Source organism: Lissotriton vulgaris, chromosome 9 (assembly GCF_964263255.1).
Source record: "Lissotriton vulgaris chromosome 9, aLisVul1.2, whole genome shotgun sequence".
Classification (NCBI taxonomy): Eukaryota; Metazoa; Chordata; class Amphibia; order Caudata; family Salamandridae; genus Lissotriton; species Lissotriton vulgaris.
This window is the reverse complement of record NC_141697.1, coordinates 242,078,116-242,102,241: the sequence shown is the minus strand read 5'-3', so window position 1 is coordinate 242,102,241 and position 24,126 is coordinate 242,078,116. Positions and strand designations below refer to the sequence as shown.

Here is a 24,126-nt window from a genome sequence, read left to right as displayed (position 1 = left end):
AGGAAAATACATCCAGTGCACAATCTACACAAATGCCCGAGGGCACGGAAAGTTTAGTGGTCTCGGGCGAACCCGATAAGGTAAGTCTGAAGCGACAGTGACTCGGGACCCTTAGATAATGAGGCTATGCGGGCACCGAAATGCCGAAGTTACCTAGCCCAGGGGCTGCGGCTGCATAAGTCTTTACAGACGTCGGGAATCCTCTCTGACGAACCAGGAGCCGGAAGGAAGGGAGTTGCTGGCCGGCGACCAGTGGAGATAGTTCGTAGAGATCCAAGCCTGGATCAGAGATGGATGACACCTGAAAGCAGAGGGGACCAAGTTCGTAACTACTAGCCAGTAGTCAGAGGGTACCAGGAGGGCACCGGATGATCGTCACCTCGACTAGGTGAGTGGGCGACGCTAGGCTCTGCAGTCTCACGGACCAGGAGGCGTTGTCGGCGACCAGGATGGAGGTGCAAGCTTTCCCACGAAGATTGATGCTGTCGGCGCCGCTGGGCCCAGGATTGGGGCAACAAGCCTTGGCAAATTCAGGGCCACGTGGTGGACCTAAAATGGCGTCTTGAGTGGACCAGGAGGGTCCGGGTTGCTCCTCTTTCAGAAGGGAGCAAGGGCCAGTCTGGAGCAACCAGACCAGCAGCGTTGTTGTCGGGCGTCGTCGAGAAGGCCACAAGCCAGCGGGCTAGTAGCCAGACAACGTGATAAGCAGCAAAAAGCAGAAGGGCCCCACGCAGATCATGGAGATGCTGGGAGGCTGAACTTCGGTGCTGGAGCTGCTCAGGGTCGGGGCTTCTCGGACCCCAAAGCACTCACCAGAGGATCCCTCGGCGGTCGTGCTGGTTTAGAAGTCGTGCAGGTTCTGATGATGGCCGGTACCTCGAGGTCTCGCCGCACAGACGGATCTCAGCTGAGCTGACGATGTGGGTAGAGGTCAGAGGTGCCAGGGAAGCCGGTTCTCGTCGAGCTGGGCAGTCGGATTCCTGAGGAAGGACGTGCAGCAAACCGCAGAGTTCTTAGATGGTGCCTGCGGATGCAGGGTGACTACTCCTTAGCCACAAGGGAGAAATCTTGAGAAGAGTCGAGAGTTCCTTTCGTAGAAAATAGTTTCTTGATTCAAAGATGATCTAATTTGGAAGGGTCCCCGCTCCTGCCTTTATCCTAAAGAAAGGGGTGGGTACGCGACTAGGTCCTGCCCTAGGGGTGGGACCAGGAAGGGGGGTGGTTACACCCATCTCCCATGCCGGACTTTCCCCAGGTCAGGGGCTGGGGTGCCCCTGGAACTGGTTCTAGCCGGCAGATGCGTAGTGAGCACCGGGGTGCCACTCCGCAGTCACCTTCCTGTAAAGCCCTGCCTACCCAGGATACACAAAACCCTGTCTGGGATGGTGCGAGCACCGCCCCGGACAGGAAACCCTTTGTCCAAGCTCTCCTCGCTGGAAGGACTCCCAGCAGCAGGAGGTCAGACTCGTGTCTGTGGTGGCAGCATCCATTTTGTGGAGCTGAGGCTTCAGTTAACTTTAACCGGGGTTCACAGTTACGTACATGTCGTGTCCCTCTAGAAGGGTGGAATGCTAACCCCGTCGCCAGCATTGGTGAGGGGTCAGTATCCCGATTCGTATGACACCTTACTCGACATGTTTTGATAATGCGATACCGAAGTTAGCATTAAAGAGTAGATGGTACGCGTTATCATGGAACAGCCATTGGGATTTGGTTCCGCAAGCTGCAACCGGGCTCGGCTCATGCCAGAGCGCCAATTCACACGATTCCACGCACTCTGCCTTCAGGATTGTCAAGGCCTGCCATAGGAGTGACTGATAGGAATCCGGGTGTCCATTTTAGGGTTAGATATAGGTATACTATATCTAAAGCAAAGGGTAATTACGCCACCTTGCCCCAGCTGTCGTGCAGCCAGTTGTGTCAGATTTAGATGGCCATCCAGGGGTGGCATAATACATGCTTCAGCCCCTGGTAGGCCCTGGGTACTCCGATGCCCTGAGTTACAGGGTCTGACAAGGTGGCCCAGTTCCAATTGGGTAATGCACCTGAGGTACACATGTCAATTTAGCGAGAGAACAGCTAGGCTGTGGGTCTGATTGGCAGGCCCACAGCCAGAGAAAGTCGTAAACCAGTGAAACAAAAGCAAAAAATCTGGGTGATCATAGGATTGCAGACCCTACTCTCCTACACAGGAGACTGGAGCAGACGCTGAAGAAGCTGAGACTAGCCAGTATGTTGCTGCTGTCACCCGACCCGAAGACGCCAGAGAAGGGGATCCGGAGCTTCCTGACACCTGGAGCGAATACTGGTGGATCCCGGAGGAGACGCTTGAGCAACCACAACTTAGGAGAAGTTGTGGCAGATAGCGGTACGTGATTTGGGCGTAGGGAAAACCACAGGGAGTGGGATAAAAGGGTGGTTTATTCTCACGGGTGGTGTTTACACATCCCTTTGACCTCACAAAAGTGCATGCTTTGCACTCGGCCAACCCACCTGAGTAGAGTGAGTGAAAAATGGGGCATTACTGGCCACCCCATCAAGAATCGTTGGTTGTGTGACCTGCCTTCATTTTAGTTATCTTCCTCTATGCTTTTTTCCCATTATTTCCCTCACCCTTGTGGCCAGTCCTTCATGTGGTGTGGTGACGGTTGTAAGGGTCAAGTAGGACCTGTAAACTGACCGCTGTTTTTCTTGCTTTCTTTTGGGAGAGTGCGCTGAAACTTCGGGAACTGACCAGATTTCCCCAGAACCCACGAGGAGTACTTTTGGTACCTAGGATCGTAGACCCAGGACGGAACCCAATCAGAGTGCGACATACTCCTTATACCTGTGCTGAAACAACAGGACTCCCTATTTTTTTGTTTCCCTCCATCCTAACGTTGCCCTACTGATCTCTGTTGGACTGTGTTCTTAATACCTTTTCTGTGTTTCGTACCGCCAATAAAACACTACAGTATTGATCCCATACGGCCTCCTCGCTTCGGTTTCCAACTGTACCTCCGACAATTGGTGTCAGAAGTGGGATTGGAGGTAATGGATGCCGTAATAAAGAAGATGATTCAGAAAAGGGGGTGGTGATGAACAGAGTGTCTGAATTAAGCAGACCACTCTTACCCAGTCCAAAGATCAGGGCTTGATCCATCACCGTTATTTATCTCACTGCACCATCCCAGCTCACAGCCTGGCTATATGCAAATCAGTCTGTCCCTGGCCCAGTGCATCATGGGAACAGGGCAGACTAAACTACCAAGCCAATTCTACACCAGAAAGGAGACAAGCTACCGGGGACCGGTGTCTGGCATTTCAGCCGTCTTCGGCCCGGCTTGCTTGAATCCTGATTGTGCAGTGAGAAAGGGACTCATGTCTGAGTATACCCTGCCACACCTATAGTGGCCAAAAACGATTCAGAAAAGGGGGTCCTTCATCACCACCCCCTTTTCTGAATCATTTTGTCCACCATAAGCGTGGAAGGGTATACTCAGATGTGAGTCCCTTGCTCATTGCACCATCAGGATTCAAGCAAGCCGGGCCGACAACGGCTGAAATGCCAGAAACCGGTCCCCGGAAGCTTGTTTCCTTCCCAGTATAAGAATTGGCTTGGTAGTTTGGTTTGCCCTGTTCCTATCATGCACTGGGACAGGAACAGAATAATTTGCATGTAGCCAGGTTCTGAGCTGGGATGGTGCAGTGAGCTAAAAATCGGTGATGGATCAAGCCCTGATCTTTGGACTGGGTAAGAGTGGTCTGCTTAATTCAGACACTCTGTTCATCACCACCCCCTTTTCTGAATCAGTAATAAAGAAGATGGCAGAGGGACAGGAGCGCTTTGAGAAAATTATGGCTCGGTTTCTGGAGACAGCACAAACCGAGAGGGAAGCTCTACATAAGACACCTACTGGACAGGGCCAAACCCAAGAGACCACCATGTGGAGGCTTGCCGAGGTGCTCGGACAACCCCGGGGTTACATAGCCCCTCCTGCGGTGGTAGTACAGAAAGATGTACAGGGGGGAGGATCCGGATTTCTTTATATCCAATTTCGAGAGAATGGCACAAGCCGCGCAGTGGCCAGAGGACAGGTGGGGATAGTACTTAGGGCCTCTTCTCTCCAAGCAGCATACCAGGCCACCAACCCCCTGGGAACCACTTCCTATCCGGATATCAAACGATGTATTCTTGAACGTATGGGCATTGACGAAGAGACCTATCGGATGAGACTCTGCCATATCCGAGAAGGAAGACAAGAAAACCCCAGAGCCCTATGCTATTGCATAAAGGACACTACAGATCGATGGCTTAAACCCCTAACGTCCTCCAAGGAGGTTATATTGGAGAAAATATACCTCGAACAGTTCCTCACCTCGTTACACCCCCCCATTCAGAGATGGGTTCACCAGGACACAGACCTATCTCTGGACAAAGCTGTGGAGGTCACAGCATCATATTTCAGGGCCCAAGAGTTACAAAACGGCAAAGAGGGGACCTGGAAACAGCCCGGTAATCACCCTTTTAGATCCCCCAGACCAACCCAATACCCACGAAAACTGGAAACAGCGACTATGGTACCTAACCGTATGCCATCGATCCCTAGGCCAACTGGTCCCTTGGGGGCCCATTGCTTCCATTGTGGGGCATTTGGACATATTGCGCACTTCTGCCCACAAAAGGACAAATCTAAGAAGGTCGGATACACTCTGGCCATATATTGTTCCCTAGACGGAGACCCCCATACATTTCACTGACAGGTAGTCATCAACGGGGAACCCAGAAATGCCCTAGTAGATACGGGATGCCACAAGACCCTTTTAAGACCTCAAGTTGTTCCCAGGGGACCACCTGCCACCAGAGGGATTGTCAATATTCAGTGCATCCACGGGGATAGTAAGGCCTGTCCCATGACCAATGTGGCTATACAACACCAACCGACCCAAAGCCCTGTGAACATGAAAGTTGGTCTCCTCCCTCACATACCTGAGCCTGTGGTCTTGGGAACAGACTATACCCACATACATACCCTACTTCACGACCCCTGGAAGGAAGGGGCCGAGTGGAGAGAAGAAGCCCCATTTTCCCAAGATCCCGATCCCGGTTGGGAGCAAGGAAAGGACAGGAAAAGCAAACTACAAAGGAGAAGGGAAAAGAAGAACTGGAGTCCTGCCCTTCTGACTCATACCACTCCCTCTCTTTGGGAACATAGTATGAATTTCCGCTCAGCACAGCGAGAGGATAACACCGTACAAGAAGCCTGGAGGCAAGCGGCTGAGCAAGAAGACCCTCTCCAAGTAGGTCCACAATTCTTTACCCAAAAAGGGCTGTTGTACAGAAAAGGGGGGGGGGAAACCCTGCCTGTTCAGCTACTGGTACCTTTTCCCGTCCGGGAAGAAGTCCTATACCTGTCCCATAGTCACTTGCTGGGAGGGTATTTTGGGGAGAAAAAAAACGAGAAAGCTATACTAGAGCGGTTCTACTAGCCAGGCATTTATCAGCAAGTCAGGAAGTACTGGCGTGAGTGTGCGATCTGCCAGAAAACTAGTTACTACGTCCCACCCGGAGTGCCCCTGAGACCCGTTCCCGTAATTGACATCCCCTTGTCTATGGTTGGAATGGATATCATCGGCCACTTCTTACCCTCTCGTAGCGGTTGTGGCTCTACGTCTTAGTCCTAGTTGACTATGCTACGCGGTTTCCTGAAGCCGTTTCCCTTAGACAACCCAACACTACCCAAGTAGCTAAAGCCACGATCAATATCTTTGCACGTGTAAGATTTACAAAAGAAATACTTATCGATCAGGGAACACCATTTACCTCCAAACTCATGAAACAGGTATGTCAGCAATCAAAGATCAAGCAGATCCGCACTGCCACCTACCACCCCCAGATGGATGGTCGGGTAGAGCGGTATAACGCAACCTTAAAAAACACCTTGAGAAAACTGCTCAACCTAGAGGCACGTAGCTGGGAAGAAATGCTCCCCTTAGCTTTGTTCACCGGAGTCTGGGCTATTCACCTTTCGAACTGCTGTATGGGAGGCCGCCACGTACCTTTATGAATATGGCCAGGCGTGGAAAACAGAATACTGGTGGGATCTTTCAAAAAATCTAATTGTTGTGGAATTTTTTTTAGATCTTTCAAACATACGGGCTACCAGTGAAGTTAGTGGTTGGTAATCCCTCGAGGATTTCACTTTTATGGCAGATTGCCAGATTTGAAGCCTTTCCTTTATTTTTGTTGTATTATGTGGGATCCTTTCCCTTCCCGACCCCATGGCTTGTTTTTTGCATTGGCAATAACGTTGTGAGTGTAACAGTTATTGATAGTGAAGGTTGCAATTTCATGGAATTTTGCGATATATATATACATTATATATATTGCTGCTTGGTCGTCTCCAGGCGGGTTCTGCAGCAGTCTAACAATGTATGCAAATGCCTACTCAGGCACCACACCAGAGGCCACAAAGGCACAACAAAACCCTATTTGTACCACTCTCTGAAAGCGGTGACCACACCCTCTTCCAACACAATGGGACTGTTACTACATATAGATTACAACGTTTAAAAACTGTTTTTATACAAATGGGTTCAGCACAAAAGGTGGCTCAGCTCCACCTCGCAACTGTGCGTAGCACCTGCCCTCAAAGCTCCAATGCAAACTTAATCTGATTCCCTTTAGTATTAAGATGAAACAACAATGGGGTCCCAGAAGAGGTTTGTTAGCCAAGTCAAGGCAATGAGGTAGCTGAAGAAGGGGTGCTGCGTGTGGGCCCCCAGGAGGAGCAAGCCGCACCAGCATAACGCCGCCTGCTGGGAGACAACCGCAGCTCTAGGGCCTCACCTTTACCCACCTTCACCCACTCCAAGCTCCCAAAGCTTGCCCCACTTTGCTCCTGTCCTTCATCCCCTACGGTCCGTCCTTCGCCGTGCCCTTGTTCGGATTTAAGATAAAGGGCTGAGACCAGGAGCTGTAAGACCCCAGGAGACTATGTTTATGAGGAGTATTTCAGCATGTGTACGCTTGTCTGCATCCTTCTCAATTCAGTCCAATGCAGAGCTACTCTACGACACAACGGGTCAACAAACTGCAGAACGCTGCTGGAGGGGAGATGTAAAATGCAGTGCAGACCCGCTTGTTGGGAACACAGAACCTCTGAAGCCCCTCAGCTACCTTCACTGTATCTCCACTCCATGCCCCGACCAGCCCGCGACCACTGTGAGGCTGGTGAAAATGCAGTAGCAAACAGTGGTGGGGACTCAGATGAGCCCCATGAACCAAGGTTCTAAGTTTCAATTTGGCTTGAAACAGTCTGTTTTTACAGACAACCTTTTCCATACCTGAAAACCAGTGTCTTCATCGAAGGGATAACGTGTGTAATACATTACACTGCTGTGGGTTTTTTGATGCTCAATTATATTCCTTATCTATTTGCCTGGTGGGTGAACTACCGGCAAAAACATGGACACAGTAATGCAAGTTTGTTTTACTATTGTGTACCCATTACAACAGAGAAGGTGGTAATGGATTACCCAAGTGCCTATCAAACATACTTTTTGAGTTACATTGATAGAATTTTGTTCGGTGCGTGTATTTACTCCTGTATTTGGGTTTCATGCATAAATTTAGAAGGAGCCTTTTTCCAAAGAGGTTTGGTGGTATCTACTAAGAGCTTGCACCTCGTGGAGTATTTAACAGTGAACAGTGAAAAATAGTGAGCAGCTCATGTAATTGCTTGGGAGACCATAATTTCTGCCCAAAACATAAAAAAGAGCCTTACATTTAATTGTGATTATTGGTCTAGACCGGAGCGAATTACTTTTCCAGATCAAACTTCCGAAGTGCAGGCCTTGCCGAATGGCCGCTCGCCACCTGAGTATAGAAGCAGGGCTTCAAATTGCCCTCAGCGAACACTGCTGCTACATCCTCATCTCATTGCAGGGGTAAACGGACTGCAGAGAGGCACTGTTGGCGCACTCCCACTGTCCCGGAGTCCCAGCTCGGAAAGGTGTTAAAGAAAGAGGATTGTTGGCAAACTTGTCTTCCAGGACATCCATGCCCAGTATTCGGGTTGGCCAAACGTTAAACATGCTTCAAGCCTAGTACATTCGAGCCAATGCCTAAACCTAACCGGTCTTTGTAAATCTCTAAGTTTCCAGGCAATAAGCAATACAAAAAATGAATATGCTACTTACCAGTATGCATCTGTTCTTGGCATGTAGGGCTGCTAACATTCATATCTTAGCATTAGATCGCCACCTAGTGTTGGGTCCGGATGATCGCACATTGTTGTCCTGGAAGAGTCTTCGAAGTATCCTGAGATGGGTGGCTCCTCCCCTGGACTACAGTGCGCATGGGCATCGGCTCCATCCCCAGATTGTTTTTCGCCATTGTGGCAGAGGATGGAGTGAAAAGTGTAAAGGATGTCCATGCTAATGATTGAATACAATAGTATATCTGCAGCTGCGACAGGCACCGGGGAGGAGGGTGGGCGATATGAATGTTAGCAGCCCTACATGCCAAGAACAGATGCATACTGGTAAGTAGCATATTCAGTTCGAGGCATGTGGGCTGCTAAATTCATATCTTAGCATAGAATACATAGCAGTCCCTCCATCAGCGGCGGTTGCCCGTGCCAGCTGCAGAAACCTGAAAAAGTGTCTTGAGAACAGCCTGCCCAACAGCCGCTTGCTGTTTGGAATGTACATCAACACAGTAGTGTTTTGTAAAGGTATGTGGTGTAATCCACGTGGCTGCTCTGCAAATGTCCTCTAGAGGAATGTTTCCTAGGAAAGCCATGGATGCCCCCAACTTGCGTGTGGAGTGTGCTTTTGGGGGTATTGTTAAAGTGCGCTTGGCTTTATGATAACAGATTTGAATGCACTTAACAATCCATCTGGCTATTCCAGCTTTGGAAATTGGGTTGCCTTTGTGTTGTGGTGAGAAGGCAACAAAGAGTTGTTTCGTCTTCCTAAAGTGTTGTGTCCTGTCTATGTAGTACATCAATGCCCTCCGTACGTCTAACGTATGGAGCATTCTTTCCGCCACTGTTTGTGGGTTCTGGAAGAATGCCGGCAAATCGATAGTTTGGTTGAGATGAAAATGTGACACCACCTTTGGAAGGAATTTGGGGTTAGTACGTAGCACTACCCTATTTGGATGAATCTGAATGAAAGGCTCTTGTATTGTGAGCGCTTGCAGCTCACTAACACGCCTTAGTGACGTAATAGCAATTAGGAAAGCAACTTTCCACGTTAGGAACTGCAGTTCACACGAGTGCATTGGCTCAAATGGTGGTCCCATCAGTCTGGTGAGGACCACATTGAGGTTCCACACCGGAGCTGGCGGTGTTCTTGGGGGAATGACTCGTTTCAGACCTTCAAGAAACGCTTTAATGGCAGGCACCCTGAAGACTGAGAGGTGCTGCCTATTTTGAAGGTAAGCTGCGATGGCAGATAGATGTATCCGAATAGAAGTGAACGCTAGCTTGCACTTATAAAGGTGTAACAGATAGCAAATGATGTTAGGGATAGATGCATCTAGCGGGTTTATGTCATTGTCTGCACAGTAAATGACAAAACGTTTCCATTTTGCGGCATAGCATGCCCTGGTTGACGGCTTCCTCGCCTCCTTGATGATGTTCATGCATTCAGGAGGTAGGTTGAGGTATCCAAACTCTAAGACTTCAGGAGCCAGATCGCTAGGTTGAGCTGTTGCGGATCTGGATGCTGAATTTCTCCATGGTTCTGCGTCAGAAGTCTGGGCGTGAGGCGCAGTCTTTGATGCGGCACCACTGAGAGTTCGAGGAACGTGGTGTACCAGGCTTGGCGCGCCCACGTTGGAGCAACTAGGATGAGTGTCATCGAGTGTTGCCTTAGTTTTCTCGCCACCAGTGGTATCAGAGGTGTCGGGGGAAAAGCGTAAGCAAATTTGCCTGACCAGTTCATCCATATCGCATTGCCCTGCGATTGGGGGTGTGGGAACCTGGCGGCGAAGCTTTGGCATTTTGCGTTCTCCCTTGTGGCGAACAGGTCTATGTCTGGACGACCCCACCTTTGGAAGCACGGCTGGAGTACCGATGGATGTATCTCCCACTCGTGCATTTGATGACTGTATCTGCTGAGCAGATCCGCCATCTGATTGTCCTTCCCTGGGAGGTGTTCTGCCATGAGGAAGATGTTCCTCTGAATGGCCCACTTCCACATGCTCTGAGCCAGGTGAGACAGCTGTGGTGAGTGGGTGCCTCCCTGCTTTTGGATGTAGTACATCGCGGTCATGTTGTCCGTCCGGACTAACACCACCTTGTTGCACAGATGTACAATGAAGGACTTGAGTGCCATGAAGATCGCCATCAGTTCTAGATAGTTGATGTGCATCTTCTGCTGCTGCGTCGTCCATAGTCCCTGCACCGTGTAAGTGAGCAGATGAGCTCCCCATCCCTGGAGAGATGCGTCCGTTGTCAGGATAACCTGTGGCACTGGCTCCTGGAACAGTCGGCCCTTGCAAAGGTTGTGTGGAGTCCACCAATGCAGAGAGTTGTATGCCCGACTGGTAACCAACACTAGGTCTGTTAATTGTCCCTGAGCCTGTGTCCACTGATTTGCTAAACACTCCTGGAGCGGGCGCATATGCAACCGTGCGTGAGGGACTATGAAGATGCAGGAGGCCATCATGCCTATCAACTGCATGAACACTCTTGCTGGAAGTGAGTGTCCCGGTCTGAACTTCTGGATTAAAGACTGTATGCCGTCTATCCTGACCTGGTTTGGTTGCGCCTTGGCCGTCAGGGTATTGATTGTCGCACCCAGAAACTGCCGGACGTGTGCCGGCTGAAGGTGTGACTTTGGGTAATTCAACGAGAAACCCAGGTCGTGAAGGAGGTGAATGGTAGTCGACATGTCCGCGGCGCACTGCTGTTCCGACCTGGCTTGAACGAGCCAGTCGTCGAGGTAGGGGTAGACATGGATGTTCTGCCTCCTGAGGTGCGCTGCTACTGTCGCCAGACACTTGGTAAACACCCTTGGGGCAGTTGTGACTCCGAAGGGTAGGACTTTGAACTGATAATGCGTGCCCTGGATAGTGAACCTGAGGTACTTTCTGTGGGACGGATGTAGCGGGATGTGGAAATAAGCATCCTTGAGATCTAAGGTTGCTAAGAAGTCTCCTTTGTTTAACATAGGAAGGATCTGTTGCAGTGTAAGCATGTGGAAATGCTCTGACAGTATGTACAGATTGAGGGGACGGAGATCCAGAATTGGTCTGAGAGATCCGTCCTTCTTTGGAATGAGGAAGTACAGGGAATAAACCCCTGTTCCTTCCTCCCCCACTGGCACGAGCTCGATTGCCCCTTTTTGCAGCATCACCAACACTTCCTGCTGCAATAAGTGCAAGTGCTCTGCGGACATAGGTCTTTGCCTTGGTGGAATGTTGGGTGGAGTGGACTTTAACTCTAGACAATAACCGTACTGGATAAGCTGTCGCACCCACCTGTCTGTGGTGATGTTGATCCAGACGGGCAGGAACTGCTGTATTCTCCCCCCGACAGGTGTTAAATGGTCGGGGGGCAGTGACAGAGAGTCACTGGTTGCTTGGGGCAGAGGAGCGTGAATTGTTGCCTCCTTTGCCACGTCCTTTGTTGCTGTTTCCCCTGTAGCCCCTCTTGTTTTGTTTGGGGTACGAGGACTGTGCTCCATCTCTAGGGAACTGTGACTGTTGACCCAACTGTCCTCTGGTGACTCCACGGGCACCTGAGCGACGAAAATTATTGCCACGAAACTGCTGTGATTGTAGGGCCCCCATAGATTTAGCAGTTTCAGTGTCTTTTTTAATTTTTTCCAGGGTGGTGTCAACATCTGGACCAAACAGTCTATCCGGATTGACTGGTTGATTAAGTATGGTTGTTTGAATGTCAGGTTTGAACCCCGATATGCGGAGCCAAGCCTGTCTTCTGAGCATGACACTGGTGGTAATGGCCCTAGCGGCTGTGTCCGCGGCATCAAGTGCACACTTTATGGCCGCGTTGGAGATCAGTTGTCCTTCTTGTATAATCATTTTGGTGCCCTCTTGAAACTGCGGAGGCAGGTGTTCCACAATCTGCTCTAGTGTGTCGTAATGTGATCTATCATAACGTGCCAGTAGTGCCTGTGTATTTGCAATACGCCAGAAATTGGCAGCCTGTGCAGCCACTCTTTTGCCTCCTGCCTCTAGCACTTTGGACTCCTTATCCGGGGGAGGAGCTTCACCCGTTGTTTGGGAGTTGGCCCTTTTGCGTGCGTTTGCTACCACCAGGGAGTCAAGCGGCAACTGTCCTCGAATGTATGCAGGGTCTGCAGGCGCTGGTCTGTACTTTTTTTCAATACGTGGGTTGACCACCCTCGCCCTGGTAGGCTCTTTAAAGATGTCCGCAGCATGCTTGAGGACCCCTTTGAGCATAGGCAGGGTCTTTACAGTTCTTTCCGAAACTGAAAAGGTGTCGAATAGAAAGTCTTCCTCAACTGGGTCAGCATGCATGTCCACATCATGATTAGCAGCTGCCCTCTCAATGAGTGCATGAAAACCTGCCGAATCCTCTGTAGGGGATGCACGTGTACTGAAAGTCTGTGGGTCTTGTCCCACATCTTGGGGGCCTTGGTCCCCCATGACATAATAAGAATCTGGCTGTGCATCAGGTTCATTTACTGGGAACGTGTATTGTTCATCTTCACCATAGCCCTCACTTTCCGAGTGGTCTGGAGACGGTGTTGGGCTCCTTCCCAGAGGAGGCTGGATAGGTTCCATGAGGCCTGAGGCGTCCTGTGGAAACTTCTTCTTCTTTAGGGGGATGACATAGGATTCCACCGGCTGCGAAGTGATTTTCCTTTTGTAAAGGGTTAACTTCCCCGTGTCCGCGTCTATGAAACACTCCGAATCCTCTTCTGGGTCGGGCACTTGACCCGAAGATGCCCCTGCCGTAGAAGATTCCGACTTCTTTGGCGTCGATTTCGATGAAAAGGCCTTCGGCGCCACTTTTGGCGGTAGAAGGAAGAGGAGTTTACTTGCGGGCTTGACCGGGACGTCTGCCGCCTTCTGCGTCGATGGCGTTGGCGTCGACGAAGAGAAAGCCTTCTCCCTAATTCTTTGCAGTGAAGCAGCCACGAGAGATGCGTCGGTGACCGATGTCTTTGGCACCGACGAGGTGGCCTTGCCTTCGGATGCGACGCTCCGTTGGTCTTTTGGAGGGATGGACGGCGCCGACCCCGAGTCCTTGGAGCGATGCGCAGATGTCCCCGTTGGAGCCGGGGCTGTGTCTGTTGCCTTGGCTGGCTTTGCCTGCGCCGGCGCGCTTGTCTTGTGCGTGCCACCCTTCTTAGAGGATCTCTCCTCCGGCGCCGATTTTGACCCTGTGGAATCGCCGTGTTTCTTCGGCTTCTGCGGACCGGAGGTCGACGGAGTCGATGAGGCCGCCGGTTTATTTGTTTTTGCCGTTGCGACCGCCATCTTAGGGACGATTGAGTCCTTTACTTTCGGTTTCGGTTTCGGGTCGGCCATTTTAGGTGCAGTCGAGACCGTTGCTTTCAGTTTCGGTTTCGAAACCCTCGGCGCAGCAAGTATGTCCGTGGCCGGGCCAACAGGCGGGGCCGTGGCTTGCGCTACAGGGTCTTGGGTAAGGCCGACAGGCGATCCCGCGACCCTCTCCAGATGTCCGCCAACTTCGGGGCATAGCTCGTCCCCTGAGCTATCTTCCGCGGCCCCATAAACCATATCGTCGTCCCCTACCTTGTCGACGTATTCAAGGCCTTGACCCACGACTCCGTCGTCGTCATATTCCGGATCAGCCTCGACCTCCGTCTCAGGCGGGGAGATTTGAAGATGATGGCTCTGGTCCTCCTCTTCTTGGTCGTTGAAGATGTTCTCTGGATCCGGGGCCGCCTGTTTGGCCACAAGGCGCACCGCGCGCCGAATCGTGAGAGTTTTCTTCGACCTGAAACTCGCACAGGCCCTGCAACTTCCTTCGTCATGGTCTGGCGAAAGGCATTTATTACAGACCGGGTGCACGTCTATATGTGGGTATTTGGACCCACAGAGCGGACAGAGCTTAAACGGGCTCCGCTCCATGTTGGGAACTTAGTGTCGAGTCGCGATGAGAAGGCCTCGATGTCCGAAGAGTAGTAAAAACTCCGCTGATTCCGGCTCCGAGAGACGGAAGAACTCGAGACCGTACGCAAACAATACCGACGTAAAGAACCCAAAGCCTTTTGGCCGTTAAATTAGATGTTTATTCGGTTCCGACGGAGAGACGTCGAGACCGCATCCGAACCCAATGGCGGAAAAAAACAATCTGGGGATGGAGCCGATGCCCATGCGCACTGTAGTCCAGGGGAGGAGCCACCCATCTCAGGATACTTCGAAGACTCTTCCAGGACAACAATGTGCGATCATCCGGACCCAACACTAGGTGGCGATCTAATGCTAAGATATGAATTTAGCAGCCCACATGCCTCGAACAGAATTATTTATCCTCAAGAGAAGCCAAACAAGATGTGCATTGACAAAATAGACATGCAGAGTATATACATTCATGTGCAAATATATATATTTTCATTTCGAAGGAGTGCCCCTGCTAAAATTCCAGCCGTAGACTGAGTTAATTCATTATAGCACAGGCAAAAAATAAATACAGAGCTGGTCAACTCTAGAACACTGAAAGCCAAAAGAATCGTTAATCTACCGAGGGTTTAATCTGTAAATAGTGTTGCAATTCGAAGGATACAGAAAATTGCTAATCAATTTTGGGTAAGGGGAAAAAAAAACATTTTCTTGACCCTTTTAAATCTCACTTAAATTGCCTAGTGGTCAAGTACATTTTAAGAATACCACTGACACTAGTAGAGGATGGGACAGGACTGAGAATTCGAAATATGAACTGAATAAATATAACAATGTTTCAAACATAAACCTGTCTTGAGAACACAGCTTCATTATTATAATTTTTTTTTTTTACATACCATATGCAGGTGCAATTTATCACTGCTGTCAACGAAAATGTGGGAATCCGCTTGGCTACATTGCTGACCTAAATATAAGCGAAAGAGAGAAACGGTGAGGGAGTAACAATTACTATCAAAAACAAATAGAACTCAAAAAGTAACAACAACATTGTTTGCCAGTGTGGAGCTCCATGGAAACAGATGAAGGAAAATGCACAGAAAAAAAATCACAAACTTAACGTGTGAATGAATCACGAGGGACCATGCTTTTAAAACATGAATAATCCTATAAAAAAGCATTACAAACGAGATTATAAAGATAACAGAAGTCAATGGTCTTTCCTTGCCCGTATTAGTACGGTTACTGTTTACAAAACACAATATTAAAAAGAATTGATAAAAAAAAAAAAAGAACACGTCGAGCAGTGAATTACCTTAAGCCTAAACAGGGCATTTTTAAAGAGCTGTCCTTAGTTTGGTCTATACTCAATTGTCTCATGTTATGGCTCCGCTTGTTGTATGGTGCAGTTTTCCTTTGAATTAGACCAGTAGTTTGGAGATTGCCAAACTGAGGTTTTAATTTCCATTACTTAATTGCGGAGAAGTTGTAGTTTCTACCTTGTTTGGGAGGTTTCTGGGCTTAAATCTGGAAATAGCAAATTGTTTGCTATCTTTAAGTGTGAGACTTTATTATACTAACAGTACACTGGATCCCTACTCTTAGAATAATTTGTGGTTCTTCTACAATAACTATTTCCACACCACTTAGATGAGTACATGACAGTCACATACGTATTATGTAAAACCACAGAATCTTAAGAATGTACTTACATTTTCATGTTGCTGTTCACAGACCACCAAATATACATGCATCAATGCATAAAGACCATCATACATGACCCAAGAGAGGAGGGGAACAGCAGAAGGCGCAAGGCAATGTGCATGTGACGTTTAGCATGATGTACAGAAGAGGCAAGAGTGATGTGCAGTAACCGAGGAAATGGCATAGTAGACTGGGATGAACCTTAGGAGAGCAGAGTGATGCAATTCAGAGAAGCATCTCACAGGAGTACTGGGCCATGCCACTCGACCGATCTATAGGCTGTGCCCCCCACTACAGCCCTTGGCAGTGACCCTCAGCGCGGAGTGGTGTGACTCACAGGGGAGCTGCGACTCACAAGGGTGCTGGGTTGTGCAACTTGATAGAGCACTGGATGATGCTCCCCACAACAATGAAATTAAGCACAGCATCAAAATAAGCAGTCTGCTGGCTAGCTGCCAGATGGTGGAATGCAATCATAGAAGACCGACATCCCCATTTCACTGGGTTAAGAAAAACACGATAAAAGCTCACTTCAAGATACAGCTTTCTGTCGAACTGCTTTTCGAAATATTCCTTTAGCTCTACTTCTATACCTCTACGCCTGTAAGGCGCTCCACTGTATGTTGTCAAATTCTTACAATAACAATGCTTCAAAAAAACAAAAATTAAAAACATCACTCGGTGTGTGTTGTGGATCAGGGGAACAATGGATGGTGTGCACTGCTCTGTATCAATGGAGCACTAAGTGATGTATGAGTTACTTACCTTCGGTAACGATGTATCTGGTAGAGACGATTCTAGCCGCAGATTTCTTCACGTAGAATTATCCCCAGGCGCGAGACTGGATCCGGAAACCTTTTGCCACACCATCCATGCGTGCCGGGGGCGTGGCGACAGCACGCGAATCCGCCCAGGAGTCGCCCGCCTATGTAATGTCAGCGAGGTCACATAAATCCCACCCCGCCGTGCCTACGTCCGTTTTCTTTGGAGAACTTTTCCACGCCGCAACGCGGAGCCACCAGACAAAACTGTGGGAGTATGGGAACAGTGTGCGAAGAGTAGAAAAAAAGGGGCTGTGCAACACTGCATTATCCAAAGGCAGGGGCAGAATAAATAACAGAGCCCTGAGCAGCTACCCTGCCAGTATGTAAACAGTCTTTCCCTCTCTCCCGGAGACATGGAGCATATGTAAAAAGTTATGACACCTGCAGCAGGTCTACTACCCCCACCCGGAAACAGCGAAGGGGAGCCAGCCTCAAGACAGACAGGAACAACAAAACACCAAGCCACCCCAGCACAGAGGGCATCCTTCCCCCAAAGAACAAGGGCAATGCATTGCCAGATGACCCGAACCCAGAGGGCAGCAGAGGGGCTAGGACCTTTAGCAGCAAGAGGTAGAGAGGGGAGGGCAGAGATTGAAGGCAAACGCCCCCAACCGGGAGCAGTCAGAGTAGCGGGGCACAAGAGCACTAAAACCCCATCCTTCAGTGAACCAAAGAGGAAGAAGGAACAGCAACAAGATGGAGCAACCGGTCAAGAGCGAAGGAATGCACTAACAGGAGACACAGCCCCCCACCGGGAGGCGAGTGCCGAGACCAACCCAAGGGTCCACGCAGAACAGGGAGGAAGAGCGGGCCGTGAAGGAATCTGCGGCTAGAATCGTCTCTACCAGATACATCGTTACGGAAGGGAAGTAACTTGTACATCTGAAAGAGACTACTAGCCACAGATTCCCTCATGTAGAATAGATACCCCAATACCCATGGGGAAGGAGGGTCTGCGAAAGGACCCCACCTGCCAGAACGGGACTGACGTTCCCACAGGGGACCAGTCCTGCGGATCAGATAAGTAACCTGGTCCCTTCCAGGCAAGAGGAGCCACCACAAACAGAACACCACTAACCCCAAGAGGGATGGAGGAAGAAGAAGACTAAATAGGCCCTTACCCCCATAACAGAGAAACCAAGGGCAAGGCCAGAGAGGCCGAAGCATCCCACACCCCTCCAAGGCAAAAAAGCTTCCATCCCAAGCCAGGAGGAGAAGCTTAGAGGGCCCAAGGAAACAAGGGAATAGAAGGCGAGCCCACCCCAGATGGAAGGCAACAGGACAGCCAGAGCAGCGCCAACAGACATAAGCCGCCAGAAGCAAGAAAAAACAGCCCGGGCCCCAGGAAGACCGGGCGGGAAACGCTGGACTAGGGAGAGCACAAAATCACCCCAGCCCTCAGGAAGGTGAGGAAATACCTGGACACACCACCACGAGGGGCCGCGCACACGACCTCAAGAAGCAATAGCAACATCCATACATGGAGAACAGGCACCCAAAGGCTACCAGAGCTCTCTAGCAGAGCGCAAGCTATATAACAGCTACCACTACCCCACATAGGGTACGTTAAGTCCCAAGACATGGGAACCCTCTTTGGAAGAACTGATGTGTTTTATCTAGGAACCCGAATCAATATTGTGACTTTATGCCCTTGTACGGCTATAATCAATAATATCCCTATAATGGCATAAGAATCAGATCCATATTTTAGTAAATCGCCCTTGCAGTCCAAGGCACGGGAAAAGCTACTTCCTTGGATTCCTAGAGAGCACACCAAATTCTTTCGACACACCAAAGCTCCAGCAACCTGGGAAATCCCCACTTGCTTTGTTTAGATTTGTAATAGAACTCCTGCAAACACTGTAAGAACGGCCAGTTCTTAGTGACATCTTTTTTGACGTCTTATCTCCAAACCTTACGTCAAACTCAGCACCTTTCAGGTATAAATATACCAACGTTGCCTTAAGCAAACACACGGTGGTGGTTTTGGAGCAGAGCAGCTAATCTACTTCCCGAGAGCCCAGCAGACGCGAGAAGCCCACGGACGCTGCCCCTCCTCTTTGACGCGCTGAGAAAGACGCTGTCTTTTCTCCTGCCGAGAAAATCCAGCTCCGGCGTTTCCAGCCTACCCTTTCGGGTGACTGGGATATCGAGTCCTGAGAGAGAGATACCAGACCTCCTACATTCTATTCCCCAGGTACAGTGCTGACTAAACCCTTAGAGAGAATTCTTGAACAGATCCTTGGCAACAAACCTACTTAACTTAAACTGCTACTTACTCACTCCTTCCCACGTATTAGGCTTAGGTCAGGTACACCGGGGTAGGCGTAGTTTAGAAGCACCAGTTGAGGACTTTAGCCTAAGTATATATGTATGTATATATTTTATCCATTTTAAAGTGTCTTATGGCTAAGAAACCATATCAATGCTTTTACAGTATTATTTCATAATACTCCTTTTACTGTACGTACTTTACTTTATATTAAGTATTGCAATTGTGGCAATTCATTTCTCTTGCATGAGAAGGAAGACTGCTCAATAAATAATACCTTTTATTGAAAACGCCAGAATCTCTCTTCTCTGCACTCTGGTGAAACTAAAAATGCACATCTGACTGCGTGAAATGACTGTATTGTTTTCACGACTCTAGAGATTTACTCTTATTCTGAGGGAGCAAAGTTGTCCTGTTTATGCGGTTGTCGGAAGCTGAATCCCTTCTTGTCTGAGCCAGGGAAGCTGATCCCTTCCTATTCATTCAAGAAAGTTTCCAGTGACCTCTGAGCTAGCTGGCGCAAACCTAAATTAAGTCTAACATAGTCATAGAGACCTAGAAGACCTCAGTCCTACGTCTACACTGCTGTTTATGTTATTCCAATGCGCAGGGCCTATAGGGAAAATAGGAACTACACTCTAGAACTTCCGCAGCAAAGGAAAAACGAAAGAGCCACGGGGGGAAAAAAAAGCCAGCGGAATGCTTGTCAGGCAGCCCAAGAGAAAAACAGAAGGCCTAATCTCAGGGCAAATTCTGTGCAGATAACACCAGCAAAACACACACAGTCACAAAGAGCCGTCCAGCGGCCAACGACGCCATAGTCCCAGCAAGGAGGACTCGAATGGCAAGAAAACACCCTCCACAGCAAGGGCAACCGGCCCAAACCAGCTCAACTCAGCAGTCACTGAGGAGGAGAAGGAGGAGAAGGTGGAGGAGGAGGAGGAGGATAAAGGTGGAGGAGGATAAAGGAGGAGGAGGAGGAGGAGGAGGATGAGGAGGAGGAGGACAGAGTCATACCAGGAACCTTTGGATGGCGGAGTCCGCCAGGGCATGGAATAACAGGCTGCCATCAAACGGAAGATCAATCAGCCGCTCCCGAATGTTTTCAGGGAACACGCCGTGCCAAAGCCAAGCATGGTGATGGAGGGAGACTGAGGAAGCGATGGCCCGGCCCAGCACCCCAGAGATGTCCAGAGCGGAGATAAACGCCGCCAGTTCCCGGCCATCCAACGCATGATGCCGTAAGAACACCTGAACAGTCTCCTGGGAAGCTGCAGACCCCAAAGACTCAGCCGAGTCCCACAAACAAGAGGAGGCCCTAGCCAACACACAAAGTGTTAAGGACCCGCAGGCCAGCGCTGGTGGACGCGAACATGTTGCGCCCGAAAGAGTCCAGCCGGTGGGCCTCCCGGGATGGCAGAGTCAACAGTGGTGGCAAGGAAGTAAAAGCAGTCTGCAAAACTGGACTTGAGGTAGAGGGGTGGAGGGAAAGACACGCTGGGTCATGCAGCGCTGAGGCTCCGCCGGAGCCCAGAGGCCTCTGATCTCCGCCTCTCCCATGTGGCCTCCCCAGCCCTGGAGGGACGAGTCCGTCACAACTACGTGCTCCGGTTGGGGAAGGGAGAGGGATCTGCGGCTGACCCAATCGCGGTCCGTGAGCCACCACTGCAGTTGTTTCGCAGTGCCCTCCGAGATCATGACATGGTCGGACAGGTTGCCCTGATGCTGGACCCACTGAAACTTCAGGTCCCACTGCAGAGCCTGCATCCACCACCTGGCGTGATGCACCAGAAGGATGCAGGAGGCCATCAACCCCCGCAGCGTCAACCTGACCGAGACCCGGGATAAAGGCTGAAAGAGTGGAATCAGAGCCTGAATATCCCAGACCCGCTGTTCGGGAGGATAAACCCGAAACTGCGCCGAGTCGAGTACTGCTCTGATGAAGAGGAGCTTCTGAGAGGGGCACAGGTGTGACTTCGGCACATAGATGGAAAACCCCAGCTGGCGCAGGAGGTCCGCCGTTGTCTGGAGGTGGCTGACGACTGTCTGGGGCGAGCCCGCCTTCAACAACCAGTTGTCGAGGTAGGGGAAGAGTGAAACCCCTAACCTGCGCAGATGAGCTGCGACCACCGCCATCACTTTCGTAAACACCCGTGGGGCGCTGGTAAGGCCGAAGGGGAACACGGTAAACTGAAAGTGCTCGTGGCCTACCATGAACCGCAGGTAGCGCCGGTGGGCCGGCAGGACGGGGATGTGGAAATAAGCGTCCTGCAAGTCCAATGCTACTATCCAGTCCAGGCGGGCTTGGACCAAGTGCCCAAAAGAACATCACACAAGGCCTCATTAAACGGCAGCAGAGGCTCAGCCGAGCTTGCCTGCGGTTTAAGGACCTCAGTGAGGAGGTTAGTCCTCACAGCCGTCACGGGGAGCTCCAGGCCCAATGCCTTGGCCGTCCGCGTCAACACTACACTGTAGGCAGCCCCCTCCTCCGTAGCCACGGTAGGAGGCTAGACAGAACCAGTGTCCGGCGAAGTGTCCAGTCCACTGGCATCCCCAAGCTCACATGTCCAGTCCTGTTGAGACTGGCACTCCTGTGCCAGAGGGTCCACAGACCCTCCCAATCTCCCTCGTCACCCATCACCTGAAATTCAGGTTCAAAGGATAGGGCCGGTTCATTGAAATAAAAATCTCCAAACGACATCGAGAGCGGCGCCGCTCTGGCGCCGGGGCCGAATAGAGGGTAGGATCGGGGACGGCGTCGCTCGGGGACGGCGTCGCCCGGGGACAGCGTCGCCCGGGGACAGCGTCGCCCGTAGGCTGCGCCGGGGGAGACACCCTAGGGGCCGGCGCCGGTGAGGTCGACCGGCGATGACCAGGATCCGGAACCGGATCCAGTGGGGGCCTGCGGCGCCGGGACCGAAGTTGCCGGCGGCGCCGGGGCACCCGACGGCGTCGGAGCCAAAGCACCCGACCCGCTAGGCCCTCCTGCCGGGACCGCTGGGTCCGAAGGCGCCACGGAGCCCGGGGGAGGAGGGAGAGACCTCATGGTCATGAGGTACCGCTCGATCTCCTCTTGATTCGCATCGTGCCCAGGGACCGGAAGGTGTGGGGCAGGTTGCGACGCCCGCGACTCCGTCGGAGCCGCGTGGGTGGTGTCACCCGAACCCCCGGCCGCGTCGGGTGGGTCGGAAGAGAGATGACGCCTTTCCGACCTCTCATGCCTCTTACCTGAGGATCTTGATCCCGAGGACCGATGCCGACTCTCGGAGCTATGAGGAGAACCTGCTCCGACCCCGCGACCGGTTCCTCGACCTCCTGTGGGAGCGGGACCTTGAGCTGCGCGGGGCCGACTGCCGGAGCTCAAGGCGCTTGCGGGACCGCTCCCAACTGGCCTTAGACGTCAGGGCCCGGCAGTCGGAGCAGGTTCGGTCGTCGTGGTCGAGACCTAGACACTGAAGGCACCGGCGATGGGGGTCGGTAACCGACATCAGTCGGCTGCACTTGGAGCAGGGTTTGAATCCGGGTATCCCTACCGGCACCGTAGCAGTCGAACGACTCGAGAAAAAAGATCAAAAAGTTTAGTCAAAAAGTGACTAAGGGGTAGAGCTTCTCCGGATCTGCGCTAGCTGGCGCGGAAAAAAGAAGAACTGACGTCAGCACGCGAGGGCAGCGTCTAAGTACTCCGGCGACGTCATAACGACACCGACGACTGATGCGGAGCCGCGGACGACGCCTACAGACGTGCAGGGGTATTGCTACGCAAAAGTTTCCGGATCCAGTCTGACGCCTGGGGATATTCTAAGGTAAGGAATCTATCACTAATGTGTCTCTTTCAGATTGTGCACATGGTGATGTAAGAAAGGGCAGCAGGGTGTCAGTTGTGATCCATGATAGACTGCAGGAATATGCTTCAAGCAGTCAGTCAGAGGTAAGGAAATATTTGAATGTCCGACTTGAGAAGATGAGCAGGAAACACCGTCATCACCTTCGTATATACAGCAGGGAGTCTAGTGCAAATCCAAATGGCAGAACAGTAAATTGAAAGTTTTCTGACCTCATCGCCAGTAACGTAAATGTCTTAGGGACTGCGGGGCGGGCACATGAAAGTATACATTCTGCAAGTCAAAGTATACCATCGAGTCCCATGATTCCAGGGAAGAGAGTACCTTGGCCAGAATCAGGATCTTAAACTTGCCCTACCAAACAGCTTGTCTGTTCAATAACACAAGGTCTAAGGTAGGTCTAAATTCCCTGTGTTCTTAGACACTAAAAAGTTCCAGGATTAACACCTCATGCCCTGCTCCACTTCTGGAACGCTCTCTACCACCCCATTTTGGCCAACAGTGATTGAACTTCTTGGCTAAGAATGGAGGCATGTTCTGCTAAAGTCTGAAAAAAAAACAGGAGGCACAGAAGAGTGGAGCCACAATGAAAGTGGGGGTGTCTGTTAATTGCACACCAGCTGGGCATAAAAAAGCAAATCCTAAAAGCCCCCCCCCCCACCCCCCCCCCCACCTCCCTTGCTGGCCACTCAAATATGGGAGCGAAATCAAAGAGGCTTGCTGGTGACGACGGCCTCTGCTACCACTTCGTCCTCTGGACCTACTAAAGAACTGTACAGGCTGTTGCACAAGCTGCCTTTGGCGACATGAGACACCTTGAATATGTTAAAAGCCATCAGTTTTGTTGGTAGACTGGAGATATCAAGTGCTCAAACACAGAATCACCATTTTCTCCAAAAAGCCAAATGGCATATCCATAAGGGGTGCCTGCACATCCCCAGAAAATCCGTTTTCGCACTTCATGCAAAATGTCAGGTCGGATCAGCACATTGGGGCCATACTGCCTAGACTGGTTCTCAATATGCATTTAACTACAAACTTCCCATCTTGGATTGTTTGTGCAAACGCATTTCTTAATTCCTCTGGAACGGCGGGTAATCTCTTGCTGGCCATATTATACATGGCATACGTATGGCGCCTGAGCAGACACAAAGCGCTGAGAGACCTCAGTGCCAAACTGGCAAATGAGAAAACCCTCTTTCCAAAGTAGTCAATGTGCTTTGATTTGCTGAAGGTGGGGCAGTGGAGAATGTAGGAGGATTGGCATTTCTGGTCAAAGCATGTACCACCAAGTTCTCAAGAGTCAGGTGCTGGGTCAGAAAAGCTTAGTCCCCTGGCACAGACCTATTACTGGGGGCACATGGTAACTCACTAGCAGGGTAGAGTATGGCTTAGGCTGTACTGCCATCAATG

At 50.8% G+C, this 24,126-nt stretch overlaps 1 protein-coding gene across 1 annotated transcript in view; it reads right to left on the bottom strand.

Annotated features, from left to right (window-relative positions):
• KNL1 (kinetochore scaffold 1) overlaps nucleotides 1-24,126 on the bottom strand; it is a 617,593-nt gene that overhangs the window by 339,773 nt on the left and 253,694 nt on the right. Inside the window, exon 12 of the mRNA XM_086937420.1 lies at nucleotides 14,971-15,038. Coding sequence (XP_086793546.1) covers nucleotides 14,971-15,038 — 68 coding nt within the window. The remainder of the gene's footprint in view (nucleotides 1-14,970; nucleotides 15,039-24,126) is intronic.